Genomic DNA, 17,043 nt, shown 5'->3' on the forward strand with positions numbered 1-17,043 from the left:
ATATCTAAATATCCCAAGAACCAGAATTACTTTCTTGCATTTTTTCTCTTATTCTTTCTATTTTTTCTCCTGCATTAACAAAAAAAAATATAGCTTATGAAACTTTAAAGTGAAAGCATGTCCAGTCACAGGTGGCATAATCTGCTCTAGCAGGAAGATACCTGGGAATAGTAAAACAAAGAATGCCTATATTGTGCAAGGTGCCTGGGAATGATGCTACCCTACCCTGGCAGAGGAGCACAGGTAACACAGAGAAAGTGACCTTGTGTGTTATCAGGCTGCAGCTGCCAATGTGACAATACACAGTCATGACATATTTGGCATTTTTTTAAGTGTGACAGCAGCATATGGAACATTTGGGGATTCTTGGATTGCATAGGAGATGCTTGCTTCAAAGCTAGTGATGATGTCCATTCCCTTTTTTGGTTTTATTCTCTCCTCTGGTATTTGCCGCTGGTTCAGGAGCTGCTGGAAGTGGAGAAAGGAAACACTTCCCAAATTATTTCTTTGGTTCTGATATTCACAGACATTTAAAGGAACCAGAGTCTGCTAAAAAAAATACAGCATTTAAATGCCTCCCTCCCTACTCTGGTCTTCTTCATAGCTGGTACCATTCCAGTCTGCCATTTGGGTTTGGTTTTGATTTTGTAGCAGAGGGAATGGTTGAGGGAATTAATGAAGAGCTACACAATCCAGCTCAGGCTGCTTTAATTTTTCTCTACAATGCTTAATTATTCCTTTCAAAAATCCCTGTTAGTGGGAGCTCAGTGGCAGGGCATTGACCTGGGACTCACCATGGCAGATTCTTTCCACAACTTTTCATTAGACTCTTGGTGATATTGCATGAGTCATTGTACCTGGATGTACCTTACTTTTCTCTTCTGGTATAAGACTGGAAATAGCACCAATATTTGTCATAAGAGCCTGTAATTATGTAGGTAAGAATTTGTTGTTCCAGGGGTTACACAAAAATGTGAGAAAAGCAGAACTAGATCTGTATATATTAATTTAAAAAAAAACCAAAAAAAACAAACCACAGCCCCACCCTTTAGAAGAATGATGTCACATTGCCTAAGAAATGGGAAAAAAATCTAGAAAAAGGAGTTCAATTTCATGTAATAATCACTATTCAATTTAAAGATGTCCTTCACTTTTGCTAACACACTTATTTTAAACAACATCACAACCCTAAAAGAAATTCATGCAGCTATTAAAGTTCAATTTTAATCACCATGAATATTTAAAGTGAACATCAGAACTCTACTGTGCCTATTGGGAAAGCAGGTTTTCTTTTTTTCCAATCTGGAAGCTCTAGTGCTTAGTTTTGGAGACTTCAGAGGGAAGAGGAGATTAATTCCCTGTTGTGATAAGGAGTTCAGTTGCCACAAATAGGGTGTGCTGGCATTTTCTGAGGAGGAAACCAGATTTCTTTTCCACATATACTAGGACTAGTCTGCTCTAAAGATGTTTTAGGCACAGCTCCTTCAGCAATAACTACTTCAGTGAACCTTCACTCCCTTGAACTGTGTGTCAACCCAACCAAATTTGCAGTTCCTTGAGATGGTCCAAGCACTGTCTTAATTTTTGAATTGCTTAGAAATCTAAGCTAAAATTTGAGTACTGAGAAATGACACATACTTCTGCACACTCAGAGCTCTTCTCTCCCTCCACAAATGACAACTGAGTCTTGTTTAGGTTAAACTTCAGTCATTTAAGTCTTATCCCGAGTCCTGATTTGAGTTTTGCAGTGAAAAAGGAAAGACAGATCAGCATCTGGTCTGACAGAAATGAAGGGCAGATCTGTGCATTGTCTCCATGCTGACTTGTCATCCAGATTGTTTACAAAACAGTAGGGCAAAGATCTTGCTTTAATTGCCAGCAGTTGTTGTTTGCAGTAGAACTGAGCAGTCAGTGTTGTATACAACCATGTCTGGCTTTGACCATTTTTCCATGGGAAGCACTGAGCAGCCTGGGATCCCCAACCCTTGTAACCAATCATCCAAGCTTTGGCTCCAGAAAAACTTGCACTTGAGAGAAGATGAGCACACTCGTGCTGACTGGTGACTGTGAGCTCCTGACTCCCTTTTCCTTTTGCTTGGAAGCATCAGTGAGTGTGGGGAAAAAAAAAAAGAAAGCTTTTCTGTCATTTCAGAGCATTTCAGAGGGCTTTTTATCATTCCTTTTTCTTTTTAACCTGCCTCAGCCCTTTGCATTAAAAATCTCACACACACTCCTCAGCCTGCATTGATTGAGCTGTGGACACAGGTCCAGAAGTCACAGGCAAAACTTAGTCCTTAGGATGGGTGTGTTTAAAATAACAAATAAAAGATAATGAGTGATAATGAAATAATTTTCTTGTCATCACCTCAAATTTCCTTGAGCCTTTTGTAGGCTTAGCTACATGGAAGTATTCTCTCAGATTTTGTGAACCTCCTGTCTAGGGAAAGGTGATTAAGTAAAAATTGTGAAAAAAGGTAATTAAGTCTTTACTGACTAAGTATTTTTCCCTATGCAATGACAGAGCTGAGGTCATATAAATTCATCAAGTTACAAATAAGAATTCCAGCTCTTAAGAGATGTTTCTTCTGAAGAAACCAAGGAACAAATCCTGGGTTTTGACAACAAAAATAAGGAAAAAAACCCAAAAAAAAATTAAAAAAAAAAACCTTCCATGCAGCTATGGCAATGAGTGTCACTGCTTGCTAGTTGCTTCCAGTAAATTTTGAGAAGTACCAATCCACTGGAGAGCAGAAGCCAGCCTTATGAGCATTACAAGAGTTGTCTGTTCCCTGAGGAAAAGCCCTAAGACAATCCTTACTAGGACATCTCAGCTGGCTGGAGTTTATTTGCTGTAAGGACTGCCTGATTCTAATAAATGGGACACACAAACAGTAGCATTCTTGCTGTGTGTTTACACAGAGAGGGAAGATGCAGGCTTCTTATGCTTGTGGCTTTTGGATGGTGCAGGAGCAGCTGCAAGGGTAGAGACATGAAACCAGCCCAAATCTTCACCACAGGCTGTGGTGTTCCCATGCTTACCTTTCCCCTCCCTGAGGTGCTCCAGGCTGCAGCAATAACCTGTCTGCACTCCTCTCCCTGTCACAGTGCTTGTCACAGCACAGGCTCAGTGCTGGGCTGGAGCTGAGGCTGTGAGGAGCAGAGAAGCAAAGTTTAAAAAGCTCCACTACTCCCAGTTTCCACAAACATTCCTTTCCTCTGGTGAGAGCATAGATGAGGCCTTTCCTGGCCCAGTTTGCTGGTTAGGTTTGGCAGCCCCCAGTTCTCCTGAGAGCAGCCTGCATACCACTCCTCCTCTGGAAATTCCTCCCTGGCCACAGGGAAGGAGGTCACCAGCCAGGAGCCAGGCTCCAAACCACTGAGCCTCCCTCTGCTCAGGAGGAGCCAGGTGGGTAGCTGAAAAAAGATGCTAAGAAAGGGAAAAATAAGTTGTTGAGTGCTCAGAGGTTATTTGGGACAAAATGGGACAGTGGAAGGACAAGGCTGTGCTCCAGTTTCACATTGGTGACCAAAACTCACAGGGTCTTCTGTGATGCCTGCCTGGCCCCCTTGTCCCCAGGCAGGGTACAGGGGAAGCAGAACACTTCAGATAGCTCCTGCCTAATTGTAAAGAGAGTAAACTGCACTGGACTGGATGTGAATATCTGCTGCAAGCCAGAACATCAGGATTTAGTCATCTCCATCCATTTGGCAGGTGGTGGTACACCACAAAATGACCTTGATGCTTCTGATCTCTTCTCTGTCTTGGGAAGAGTAGAGACTTTCCAATCTGGCAGGGATCATTTCAGCCATGAAGAGGGGGACAGACAAAGGACAGATATGCTGAGAAAGAAAAAGGTGGAGGTAAAAATGAAATGGTGTAAAGGAGAAGATAAATGAAGATAAAGGAAAGGTGGAAAGAGAGAGAAAATGTATAAATATGGATGAGAAATATTAAAGTGCACCATATCAAGATTAGAGTAGCATTGTCTCCCTTGTCAGCATGGTATGCATCCTCGTTTGAACTCACACTTCAGCAGATGCCCATCTGTCACAGCTGGTCTCCATCTTACTCATCTGCCTCTCAGGCTCTTGGAATGGTTGCTTTTCTTTGGAGCTGGCTCTGCCTTTTTCTTGTGTAAGCAGGACTCAATTTTACTTCTAGTCCCCAACAGCCTCTCATCCTACCAGGATATTGAGGTTCCAGTCTGGGCAAGGTCAATTGTCACAGTCACATATAAAAATTGAAGTTACTGAGACTGAATCATTAGTGTGTCAGGATTTCCTCACTTTTTTTAACCCCTCCCTTTGATCTTCTACACTATGTAGGTATGCAAAAAGACTCTTGCCTCTGCCCAAGAAGCAGCCTGTTTTATTCCACAGAAGCTGCAGGAATCTTGCAGTTTTACAGGACTATGGAGCAACAGCATTTCCCATTAACATCAGTCATAAAAACAGCACCATAATTGTACAAGTCCCTGTAGCTCCCTATCATTCCCTGGAGGAATGGATCAAATTTTGAAAGCCTTCAGTTTCCTCCCTGGTTTTCATAATGCTCACAGACATTACATTGCTTTTTTTGTTTTTGCTTGGCTCTGAAGAAACACAAAGTGTTTATTGAATTTATTTATTAAGCACAGATTTTATATCTCAGATAACTGTTCCTGTTTTAAGCCCTCTCTTAAAATAAAAGACATTTAAAACATACTTCATTTTTTATTTATGTAATTATTCATAGCTTGGCACTGAACAAACTCCATTTCCAGTTGTGGACCTCCTAATATAGTACAGCATGTGTTGAACGAAACTATCTATTTTTCATAGTTGCAGCAACTTCTGTTTTCCTAGATTACCCTTCCAATTTGGCAGGAAGTTTTGGAAGGTAATAGTCAAATGATAAAAATGTATACACTACTTGCTCTGCTGCTTTCTACTGCCAGGTTTTTAATGAACAGCACTCAGAGGGACTGTCCTACCTTGACTTGTACTTAGCAAACATAAAGCTCAGTTGGGTCCTCACAAAGGAATGAGGACAGAAAAGTGTCCAAAGATTTTTCCCCACTGGGCTATGCCATAGCAGGAATCAGATGCAATCAGCAAAGATGAGCTCTACCAGCTCCAGCAGGCCCAAGTGGCAGGGGACACTGTGTGTCTGCCCTTTTGGGCTCTCCAGCAGAAGGAGGATGATGATGTGGCCCTATTGACACCCAGAACATCTTGGAAAAGCCAAGGTGAAATGAATGTGCATCACAGCATCTGATCTCTCCCTAAAACCATCCTGCTGTTCTCAGGGAAGACAGCAGCCACTTGGCTGAGGACTGGGCACTGCTGCATATTAGGGATGGAGGGAATCCTGCAGGAAGGCCGAGAGCAGAATGGAGATGTTTAGCAGTGGGACTGAGAGAGATGGGGCAGTCACACAGACTGGGGAGTAGTGTTGCCATGGTGCTGCATTTTCCATGTTCACAGCAGGGAAGTGCTGTGGGCTCCAGCTGATGAAGTCTGGTTTTGAAGATTCTGCCTGGTAAATACCTACGTGTTACGGATACCATAACAAATTGTATTTCCCTAGAAAGATACTCCTTTTCTAGCCAGAAGCTGTATTTTGGGAGCAGGCTGCTGGACATTTGCTGGGAATTTCTGGATACCCTTCAAACCCCAAATGACTAACTGCATGTGCCACAGCCCATCAATCCATCACACACCAGTTCTGTCAGCCCCACTCCCTGTGCCTCTGCTCACAGCCAGTGTGCTCCACAAAGTGAATGCCAGAGCTGAACAAAGGAGCATAGAGGGACTCTGAAGTAAAATATCACCATCAAGGCAAAGAGCTCTGTTTCTACTTGCACAAATTCAGCAGTGTAACCAACCTGTCACATGTCTTAAATATTCCCTTTCTATATTCATGATCAAAGATGGAAATGTGTGTCATGCCCAGCTGGCTTTTCACACCCATCTGTGATGTCCCCCCAGGAGCTTTTCCCTCCTGGCTGAATTAATGGTACCAACGATGATATGATGATATGATATGATTATGATATGATTATGATATTATATGATTGATATGATATGATGATATGATTATCCTCTGCTGGACCTGAGGCTGGAGTTCATCACCTCCTGGATGTCTGCTTGCTGAGGTGGAAAAGAGTGCCAGTCCTTCCCATTGCAGTTCCAGCTGGGAGCAAGCTGTGGTTTACTGAGCTGTTCCAAAGCCCAGTGCATTTCCCTATGGGTGCTTTTGCTGACAAATTAACAGATGTATTATTTAGACAAAGTTATAAATCACCTTCTGAGCATTCCGTTCACAACAAATCAGTGTGCTCCTGGCAGCCTCTGTAACCCAGCTCAATGGTTAACAGCTACTAATCCAAGGACCTCAGCCATGACAAGCTAGTTTTCATTCTCCTTCATCCATCCTTAATCCTTGGCACTCAGAGGTCAAAGCAGAACTTAAAGATTACTGGGGCTAGCATTTGGAATTACAAATAAGGAAATAAGTAGTCCCTGCCTTATTTTGTGGCCATACTAAATGTCAATCTACCCCTACAAATCTACAATCTACCACTACTGTGTTTCAGCATCTCAGACAATGATTACCCTAACTTGACAAAAGGAAATCCTATGAAGAAGATTTAAGATGGGTATCAGTCACATATTCACAACCAGGTGGTGTCTATAAGCTTACCTGAGAGGTCACCATCACTGAAAAGCTGAGGAAGATCTGTCATGCAGATATATCACATGCTGGAGTCCAGCTTTGGCAAGGAGTGTTTCTGTAGGTCAAAGCAACAGGCACCAGACTGAGGAGAAGATTTTTCTCCAGCAGGATGTAACCCACACAACAGCAAAACCTTGCTAAGCAAGCTCATCTCATTATGCAAGCTTCAGAGTCCCTGAGCTAGCAAGAAGAAAGGCTAAATGTAGGAAACAACAGGATGAGATTTATGATGAGTATCACAGCATCTTAATTAAAGTGCTTCTCCACACTAAGGATGCCTTCACACACAGAGGAGTTAAAAAAGGAACTGACTCCCAGCTAGTTTGTCAGTAGCATCCTAAAGGGTTTCTTGGAAATTAGGCCTTCCTACCTTTCTCTAAATTTATTCATCCTAAATGTAGAAGATGAGGTCATTTTTTCCTTAAATATTTACTTACATTATTTTCCCATAAGCCAAAATCTATGTTACAAGTTCAGCTCAGATGGCTCCAGAGGAGGGTGTACATTAAGGAAGAAGGGCACTGAATCAAATACATGTGACAAACTGGCAGGGAGCCACTGGGAGATGGCACCTGTAGAGTCAGGGAATGCAGCACTGACAGAGGTTGAGAAAGGGTTTGAATTTCCATCAGCTTCAGGCACAGCTGTCAGCATTTTGTGCCTTTCAGGTCTGTCTCCTCAGGAAACAGGATATTTGGGTTATTCTGTTGGCTGTAAGATTTCTGTAACCCTGACTGTACCGTTCTTGTCTCCTCTGTGATCCCAAGTGTGTCTTTCACAGCACAGGGCTCTCTACAGGGCTGGTGGTGCCAGCTCAGGTCATCTGAGGATCTCACCCACAGTGTCCAGCAGCCTTTAACAATTTGCAACATTCCAAGTTTTAGCAAGACTTTTTGTTTTTAGTGGTGAATCCAGTTGTACATCAGTCTCAGCTTTACTTCAGCAGATTTTGAAACCTGAAAGATCTCAAAATACACAGGTTTTAGGAGAGTTTGGAATAACATTGAAAATTGGAAAAATATCAGCTTTCTAAAATGGAAATCCCATATGCATGTCTGTGAAATGGGGGATGCAGCAATAAACCCAACCCATTTTACATTTATCCTTTATATTTCTATCCTGTGTTTATGGCAATATCACAAAGACTGTCTTGGCCGAACACCACATCTGCACACATTGAAATCCACTTATCAGATTTAGTGGAGGATTATATTTGAGCTTCACTAATATTTTAATATTATTTCCACAGAGATGCAGACATTAGCATAGCAGACATGCACACAGGTGTGTTCTTGATAGAATAGATGTCTTCTCGTGCTGATCCTCACCTCTCCAGGAGAAACATGTGTTTGCCCTGACTCTCACCAGGGATACAGCCTAGCTTTCCATCCTTCATGCTCTATTTATGTAACAAAGCAACTGTACCAGTCCAGTTCAGAGGCAAACCTAAATCCATCTTCAAGTCTTGAGACCCTTTCTCAATCTTATCTTTCTTGACACTACTAGAAATCATACAATGATTTGGAAATGCATTGCCCCTAAAAATAACATATTTCTTTACAAAAAGAACCCAGTATCCCTATTCTTTTTGTTTTCTGGGCAAGGCTGATTTATAGTCTTCCTCATCCAGCACATATTCATGTCATTAAGAAAACCCCAGCAGGTGCACTGACATTTGGAGCTCAGTGAACAGCTGGAAAGGCAGCTGGGATTTCCCTGCTTTTGAAGAGCAAGTGAAATCCCAGAGCAGAGGAAGCAGAAAACTGGTATTTATATATTCACTGCCTAACAATTTATTTCAATTTGGATGGGGATCTGAAGAAAAAGAGAAGACATTTCTGGTTGTTTCTAATTGAAGTGAGAAGAAATGGTCAATCTAATCTGTATTCCTGGTCAGTTCTGAGCTGTGATATTCATACTTGAATCAGTGAGGATGAGGACTACCTTGTTATTTCATGTATGTGAGCAGTTCATACGTGAATAAAATAATAATAGTTGGCAATCAGATCAGAGACTGCTCCTAGACCCACTGTCAGACAGTTGAATTTATTTGCCAGTTGAAACCATTCAAAGATGGTTTAAGTGAATAATTCCAGCCAGTCCCTGGCATTTCTGATCTGTGGTTCAAACTGGACCTATGACTCTTTTCATCCAATCTGTGGAAAAAAAAAAATATTCTTTCTGCCAGTTGAATTTCTTCTGTTTAAGGCTTAGTGGGGTGGAAGCATAGAGGGGGAAGAAGTGTTTGGCAGCTGATGGTCCTGCAGCCAGCCCTCACCTCTAGCAGGAGCAATGATTACCCTTGTTGAGGTGGCCATCAACAACAAAAAAAGGGATCTTATCCATCTGGTGGTTAGATCAAGATTATGAAGGCATGAAAAGGGCTTCTGCTTTTCCATCCTTAGGTCAACTGAGGACTTGAATCATCACCAGCTACACCAAGAACAGTGAGAGCACAACTGCACTGGGAGTTTCTTACATGCACTAATGCTGCTGGTGTAGCAGATGTGTTGTGAAGTGAGACAGTTGAAAACTACCACTGGTTTTATTTTGCTTTGTTTTGTTTGCTTTCCGCCTTCATTCACGACCAGGCAGATCCCTGGCTTAGCTGCCTGTGTGGCCACACAAGGCAGTGCCAGCACCAAGGGCAGGAGGAGAGAGCACCAGGCAGGAGCTGCCCCTTGCAGCCACAGCTCCATTAGGTCAGGCTCAGCAAAACCTTGCCAAGCTGCCACCTCTGCCTGCCAAGACACAAAGGAAACCCAGCCATTCCTAACTACCGAGTGAATACCTTTCCTGAGAGCCCAGTGACTCAGCTCTGAGGAAATACATACCTGGGAGGTGGTGCAAAGCTTGTGCCTATGGGCTCTGTGATGTCGATTTAAAAAGGTCAGAAGACTGGTGAGAGGGATTTGGTGTTGAAAGTCTTTCCTTACAGAGCAGCAACAGCACCATGCAGGCAGCCCTTGGAGCTGCTGTGGTTCTGCCTTTTCCTGCAAAGCAGAGCTCTGATTCCCTTTGTTCTCTCTCCATTGCTCCACAGCAGAGGCAGCTGCTTCATTCTGCTCCTTGGGTGCTTCCCCACTGCTCAGCACCAAACACAAACAGCCTGCTGTATCCCTCCCTCCTTCCCTCCCTCCCTTCCTTCCCTCCTCTGCTGCCTCCTGGGAGAAATGGAAGTAGATTGGATCATCATTGTACCCCTTCACCCGTTCATTTGTAGGAAACTATTTCAAATGTGTGTAATTAAGACTGCTTGGTATCTCTTCCCTTGGATCAGAACCATTGTGAGCAGCACAGACAGGGATGGAGAGGTGACTGTGCAATGAGGACAGGAATATAAAGTACTGGTCCATTTCCCAACTCTGCCTGAAATTAACTGTGTTGCCACAATTATTTATTGCCTGTGAGTTAAACCTGTGGAGCAGGGTTGATATTTCTTTCCTTTATTGCTGCCCTTCACTTATACAGTTTTTGCCATAGTCTGTCCCCAGTTTGTGCTAATATAGCAGCAAACTGAAGGATCAGAAAACAATATATTTCACTTCTTCTTTCCTTCAGTTTCTCTGGGTGCATTTTTTCTCTTCACATCTTCTGCAGCAACTTTATTCCAGCATAATAAAGGCCTCTCCTGGCTGACTGGAATGCCTTCTTATGGGCATAAATAATTCCAGCTGGGGACCCCTCCTTATCACACCAAAGGAAGAATAAATAACACAGTATACATTGCTTCAGCCTGGGAACAGGTGAAAATGCTGCATAATGGAAATTCCATATGAGGGAATAAATTCTCAGACCATTTTAGTTGCTTGGTGCTCGTGATATCTTTGAAACCATTTCACTTAAGTCATAAATGTAAATATCCTCCACCTCTCACAAACACAGGCTCAGCCAAACTATTTTCTTCTCTAGCAATATCCATTTTTGCAAGCATAATGTTTTTTGGTCTTTCTAATACACCTTTGCATTTCTTACTTGTGCCAAGTAGCTAGATAGGCTATTACCACTATAGCTTTTTTTTATGGGAATTCTGTTACACATTAATCTAATCTCACACATCTCAGGTCATTTATGAAGGGCAGAAGTAGGAATGGGTTCTGTTTTATGCAACTGAGACACCCTTCCAGAATGTATTAGTAAAATCTAACTTTGAAAAAACCTGATAATGTGTTGCACTATGGAATTAAATACAATCTGCTATTAATTTTAAATGTTTTAAAGTTGTTTGGGTTTTTTTTCCCCTAAGAACAGTATTGCCTGTTGCCAACTTTTTTAGGGAGATCTACTTCCTACATCCTCATTAACAAAACTTTTCAAGACAAAGCTTTTCTTCTCCTTTAACAATTTTTTTTTCTTAATAACTGAATATGATGCTAATGTCTATACTCACTTTTAGTCAACAGTTATGAATTAAATTTAGCCTTAGGAGCTAGGATAGCAAGGATATGAACTGAGGGCAAACAGAGGCACAGTCTTTTGGTAGCTGCTTTTAAACATGAGCTAATTCATGTTGTTTTGTAATTAAAATGTTTTCTCCATCTCACTGCTGTGTTCCCCTAAGGGCCATTGTAAAAGTCTTTGCATTGCACTTGTTGTCATAGAAGCTACTTATGTCAATAACTGCAAATCCAGACATAAGTTTCAGATGCTAAACTGTAGCACTGCAGCTTTGTTTTTTCTTGTCTTTCTAGGATTTTGTATGCATTTCCCTTATTTTATTCCTCTTATTCTTCCTCCAAATTCCCAATCTGTCAATTTCTCCTGCACTGGGACAAAGTGTTCAATGATTTCTAATATAGTAGTTTTGTTACAGAAAAGCAAGAAGTCAGGGAGTGCAGCCAAAGCTCATGTTCTGCCCTGGCAACACCTGCAGGCCCAGGACAGTGCAAACATCTTGCAGATTGTGAAGATGCCTCCTTCTGGAGATGAGCCAAGCACAAGACAAGGATTAAAATTCATAAAACCACATTAATCCTTTAATAATCCTGCCCTTTTTGTGATTTACATTACCACTTTCACTGCCTGACACACCTGTCACAGTTAACTTTTTTCCACCCTGGTGTAAGTGAAGCTTTTGGCAACACTGCAGAATGGTAAAGGGTACCATTTTTAACATATTTTCAGGGGTATTTTCCTGTTAGCCTGAGAAAGCAAATAGGAAATAGTGAATTGTTACTCCAGCAATGAAGCAACTCAGCATGGACCCACCAAAGTGTCATTAGAAAGAAATAAAATTCTTTATGTATAAAAGATACTTTAGGTCTTTGTGCAAGCCCTCAGAAGTAAGGTTATCAAAGAGAAATATGAAACAAAAGCTTTTTTCAAGTGTATGCAAACTTTGACGCTCATGTACTCTTCTCTTCTGCACAGCCTGGTCAAGGAGAGCTCAAACCTATGCTTCCCACACACAGTTATAGAATCATCCAGAAAGAATAGGCCAGGCTGGGAGGGACCACCCTGGATCACCTGGTCCCACCTCTCTGCTCAAGCAAGGTCAATCCCAGGGGTTGTGTTCAGACAATTCTTCAATGTCTCCAGTGCAGGAGATTCCACAACCCCTCTGGACAATCTGCTCCAGTGTGCAGTCACCCACACAGTAAAGAATCCTCTTGTGAGCATTTCAGGCATTTGCCCTAAAATCCAAAACAACAGCTTCTAGGAACTGCCCAGCTGTCTCTGCAACAAAATTAATTCAGTCAGCCTAGACCACTCCTCATTCTTTGCATTAATTATAATGGCTAATATATCTGCCGATACAATCACTTTATGGACAGTGCTGAGTTTGTTTTTTCGGCAAAAATTTGAATCCACCTTGAAGAATCAAATCCTTCTTGTTCCTCTGCTCCTTCTGTCCTTCATAGAAAGTGTCCTTCTGAAGCTATGAGACAACTCTTTTCCATGCCCCTGATGACAATCAAAATCATTCCTTCTGAATCATAACCCCAATTAAACTGTTCATGCCCTAGAGCCCGAGGGAGCTGTACTTGCTTTGGAGGAATGGCCTGCACCGGTCCCAAATCGTGCTTCATACCTTTTCATAGGGGAAGAAAAGGGCTTGATGATGCACAAATAACTGAGAACTCCAGCAGCTATGCTCTGTGCTTATTGAGTAAACACATCACAGGAAGCAACTGGGAAATAATGAACAGATGCATGAACTGGAAAGCAAAACTAAACATCTGTGCCCTCACCAATCAAACTGCAGGGAAAACCTGGGAGAGGATCACAAATATTTACCACATGGCTAATGAAGTGCAGAAGATTCTGGCAGAATCTATTAAGAGAGATGAAAACAGCTTTAAAATTAGGCTATTGTCAGCCTCAAATGTGATATTAAGCTTAAGCCATAGAGAGGAATCTAAGTGGTCAGAAGCAGGTTAATGAGTTGGCAAACATGGCTTTTTCTTTAAGAGCCTGGGTAGACCTGAAGGAGAGTGGAATTGAGTCAACAGAGCTGTAGGAGGCTCATGGGCTCTTGCAGCAAAAGGAAAATGGAGATTTCTGTGCCAGTTTTGGAGGGCACTTTTAAGCACCCTTAGCAGGAGATGTGTGGGCTGGCTGCAGTCTCCAGGCAGAGGCAGTGGTTCACTCCAAGTGCACAGGATGGGAGGAGGAGGGAGGCTTTGAGGGGCTGGCTGTGCTCAGATGCACAGCTCTCTCTATCCACCTCCAGCCCTGAGCCCTGAGCAGGCAGCAAGGCTGAACTCCCAAGGCCCCTCTGGAGGAGGGATTTGGAAGAGGATGGCAGTTATATATTGATATATAATGGAAAATATTTTCAGTAAGGATAATGCAAAGCTTATTTTCCCTAACTTGTCTCCACAAGCCATAAGTTTTTTGTTATGTGATTGGCCAGCCCTTAGGACAGAAGCACCCATATCTACACTGAAGATGTCTTAACATGTTTGTAATAGAAATAAAAACAATAAATCAATTGGAGACTCTCCACTAACTTCAGAGATCACTAGGCTGAGCTTTCTCTGTCAATACTAATTGGGGGTCTCTGCTGCTTAGATGTTCATGGCTACTGCCATTGAAATGAATTGGCTACAACACCAACATAAAATCATGCACATCACTCTGCATCTCCAGTTGCTTGAGATCTTTATAGAGAAGTCCACTGGGAAATAAAGTAGTAGAGTTCTAAACTCTCCTACTGTTCTTTGATGTCCCCAGACAACTCATATCAGAGATGGAAGTAAATGCAGGAAGAAGTGAAAGTTGGCAAAAAATCTTCAAGTGGAATTTGCAATCATTAAATGCAGAAACTGATTGAAAATCTTTCTGTATCCCAGCTTTTGTACTTAACTGACACATGTGTTAAGTCAGTACAATGAAAATCAGAGCTCTTGCTCTAAGTGTTTATACAGACTTGGAGGGACTCATGAATTCATGGAGGACTGTGGAAGGAGTGATGGTGGAAGGATTTGACTACTGAGCAGGAAGAAAGAGAAAGGGAAGGACTGAATAAAATGCAGATCAGGAAAATCTGATAACCATGACAAATACAAACGAGCTCTGAAAGACTTTCTAAGTGGAGCCTCTAAGAACTATAACAAACTTTAATATGTTTTGGGAACGAGATAATGAGATGAGGGAGTCAGTGCTACAGAGGCTGGCATGCTTCTGATACTCATAAAAATCCCTTCTCACGACAGAGCAGCCCAAGCCCCTGTCCCTTTGAATCCCCTAACAAAACCTTCTTCTTTCTGACGTTTTACCTGTGGCTCAGCAAGTGGGCCAGCACTGAATCAACAGCATGGCATTCATTTTATGTGTGAGCCTTTTGCTGAGGCTTTTCTGGGCGAGTGGTGATGGGCTGGAGCTGGTGGCTCTGCTCGGATTGAAGCTTAAAAGCAATCAGTGTGATGACAAGAAACATGACAGCACCGAAGCAAGTTGCCACAGACACTTTTCCCATGGCTCAGGGAATATTTGAGATAAACCATCTGCATATGTAGAGGTGTTCCATGCTCTGTGGTTGTTTTCACCAAAAGAGCATTGAAAAGTTAAAAGAGATAAAAATGAATAGTCATCATTATGGCTTGGATTTCTGCCAGCTGCTAAGTAATTAGAGTTTTAATTGCCTGGTAATAAAAGTTTTAATTACTCAGCAATTAGTGCTTGAAGTTTCAAGTGCTTCACACGCACTCAGTTACCCCTTGGATTGTCAAGAGCAAAAAATGGAGTAGCTCCAGTGTGCCTCAGCAAAGCTCTGAGCAAGAGAGGAAAACATCAGGGATGGAACAGCTATGCCTGAAACCTATCCCAACTACTCTAACTACAGTATGTTTATTGCATTTCAATAAGATATTTCACTTATTTCCTAGCTAATTTAAGGCCAAAATAGCCTTTGTTTCATCAAGTTTGAGTTGCTTCATACCTAACATTATTGTGATTCATTTTCCATATAAAGGTCCTGAGGCACTGGTTTCTCTCTTCTTGCTTTACTAGAATTTAAATAGCATTAATAAGCCAAACTATAACAAAGTCAGCAGTTGCCAATGGTGCAGGAAGCAGACTGAATTTAGGGTACAGAGTCTGGAAGAAACTACATATTTATGATCTGCTTGGGTAACCCCAAAGAGGCAAATTATCTGATGAACCATGTAGTCAGAGGGTTGGGATAACTTTTCCATAAAATAATTACAGTTGCTCGAGCCTTTTTTTTTTAATGCCCAGAAGAGAGAGTTTTAAATGATGTTCAGTTTTTTTACAGGCAGTGTGTGAAATCCATCACAAGAACTTTGGCAAAACTAGACAAATTTGATTTAGTAAAAATGTTTCATGGGAAAAAAAATCTGGTAGAGGAAGGGTGGGATGAAACCTTCCAGTAATTCAAAGTAAGCTGCATGTTCTATTAAATGTTACTCATAACTCTAAAAAAACTTAATTTTGACAGGAAATCATGACAGGGAATTTTTGATAGGGAATCATAATGCCTATCAAAATCTGGGGGATTTGTTTCATTTTTTTTTCTTATACTGGTTTCCATATTTATCTATTGGCAAACAGAATTAAAGTTGAGAAGTGAAGTTTATGGGAAACATACCAACAGTCACATAAACACGAATTTAAAATAAAAACCCTTTCTATTCCTGAATATTAGGGAAAATCCAACAAATTCAAATTATGCTTACCCAAACATCAAAATCAAAATAATATACAAATAATAATTTACAAATAAAACACTAAACAGTTTTTTTTCCTTCTGCTCTGAAAGTAATTTAGACTTTTTAACAGTACATGGATGGTTTGTAACCTGGTTAATAACTCAAAGCATTTAGGTCTTCTCTGAAGCAGCATCATATGTTTTCTATACCCTGGACTGTCCAGGTCACTGATTCCACAAATGCTCTACTTTACTGGGGTGCTGAGTTCAGGGACTGTACATATGTTTCCCGTCTCATTTTCCTGAGACAGCATCTGTAGTACACTTCACAGTGGTGAACAGATACCTAATGGTAGCAGGCTCTGGTTTTTCCAGTTATTACACTGCAAAGCATTAAAGTCACACTAAGCTGGGATTCACCTCCCTGGATGTAGCTGCCTTGTCTAAGCTGGTAACAGGCTCAGTGAAGAGACACAGACATCTGGGTGAGTCACTCCTTCCAAGTGTAAATGCCCAGGACAGATGAGCTGATTACTCTCTGGTGGATCTGTCTCTAATAAATAAGGAGAGATCAACTTTTAGACAATTGAAACCAGGAGAAATGTAGACTCTCAGAAGCATGACAGTAGAAGAATGGACCAAAAAGAAGTAGGTTTTGTTGAGTATCAGTACTGATTTCCCCTTTCAGATGCAGGAAAAGGAACTTTATTTCAGACAATGTTAATGCTGCAATTATTATTCCTTGCACCTCTGAGGATGCAGCTCAGAGTACCGGGCTTGGATAACAATGCACCCCATGTGAGGCACCATATGGACCCAGCTAACCTCTATCCCTGGTAGATCAGGGTGAAAGCAATCCCTGACACACATTTCATTTACAGTGAAAGGCCATACTGGACAGTAAGACTTTGCAAGAGCCAGTCCTTTACTTGACTCTACTATTGAAAAGTGCTGCTTCCTGTCCGTGTTTGGCACCTTATGGAACATCTCTTTTCCCATTGCTGTTTTCCAGCTGTGCTTTTCCCAGCTGCTCAGCGATTCAAGAGGTCCTCAGCTGCCTTCCTCAACCCAGTGTTACAAAACTCGCTGGAAGATGTGGTCCTGCTTTATGAGGTTCAGTATATGGTACCTTAAACCTTAACTAAGACAGGGGGTACTGCCCATACTGGGTTTATCCATTATCTGGCTTTGTGTCACTTTTATTCATCCCAGC

At 41.7% G+C, this 17,043-nt stretch overlaps 1 protein-coding gene across 2 annotated transcripts in view; it reads left to right on the forward strand.

Annotated features, from left to right (window-relative positions):
• FAM180A (family with sequence similarity 180 member A) overlaps positions 1-17,043 on the forward strand; it is a 45,089-nt gene that overhangs the window by 25,245 nt on the left and 2,801 nt on the right. For both annotated transcript variants that reach the window (XM_085568626.1, XM_021551944.3), the window contains exon 2: positions 16,843-16,943. In XM_085568626.1, coding sequence (XP_085424752.1) covers positions 16,843-16,943 — 101 coding nt within the window. The remainder of the gene's footprint in view (positions 1-16,842; positions 16,944-17,043) is intronic.

The sequence above is a fragment of the Lonchura striata genome, chromosome 1A, assembly GCF_050655825.1.
Source record: "Lonchura striata isolate lonStrDom1 chromosome 1A, ASM5065582v1, whole genome shotgun sequence".
NCBI classification, from domain to species: Eukaryota; Metazoa; Chordata; class Aves; order Passeriformes; family Estrildidae; genus Lonchura; species Lonchura striata.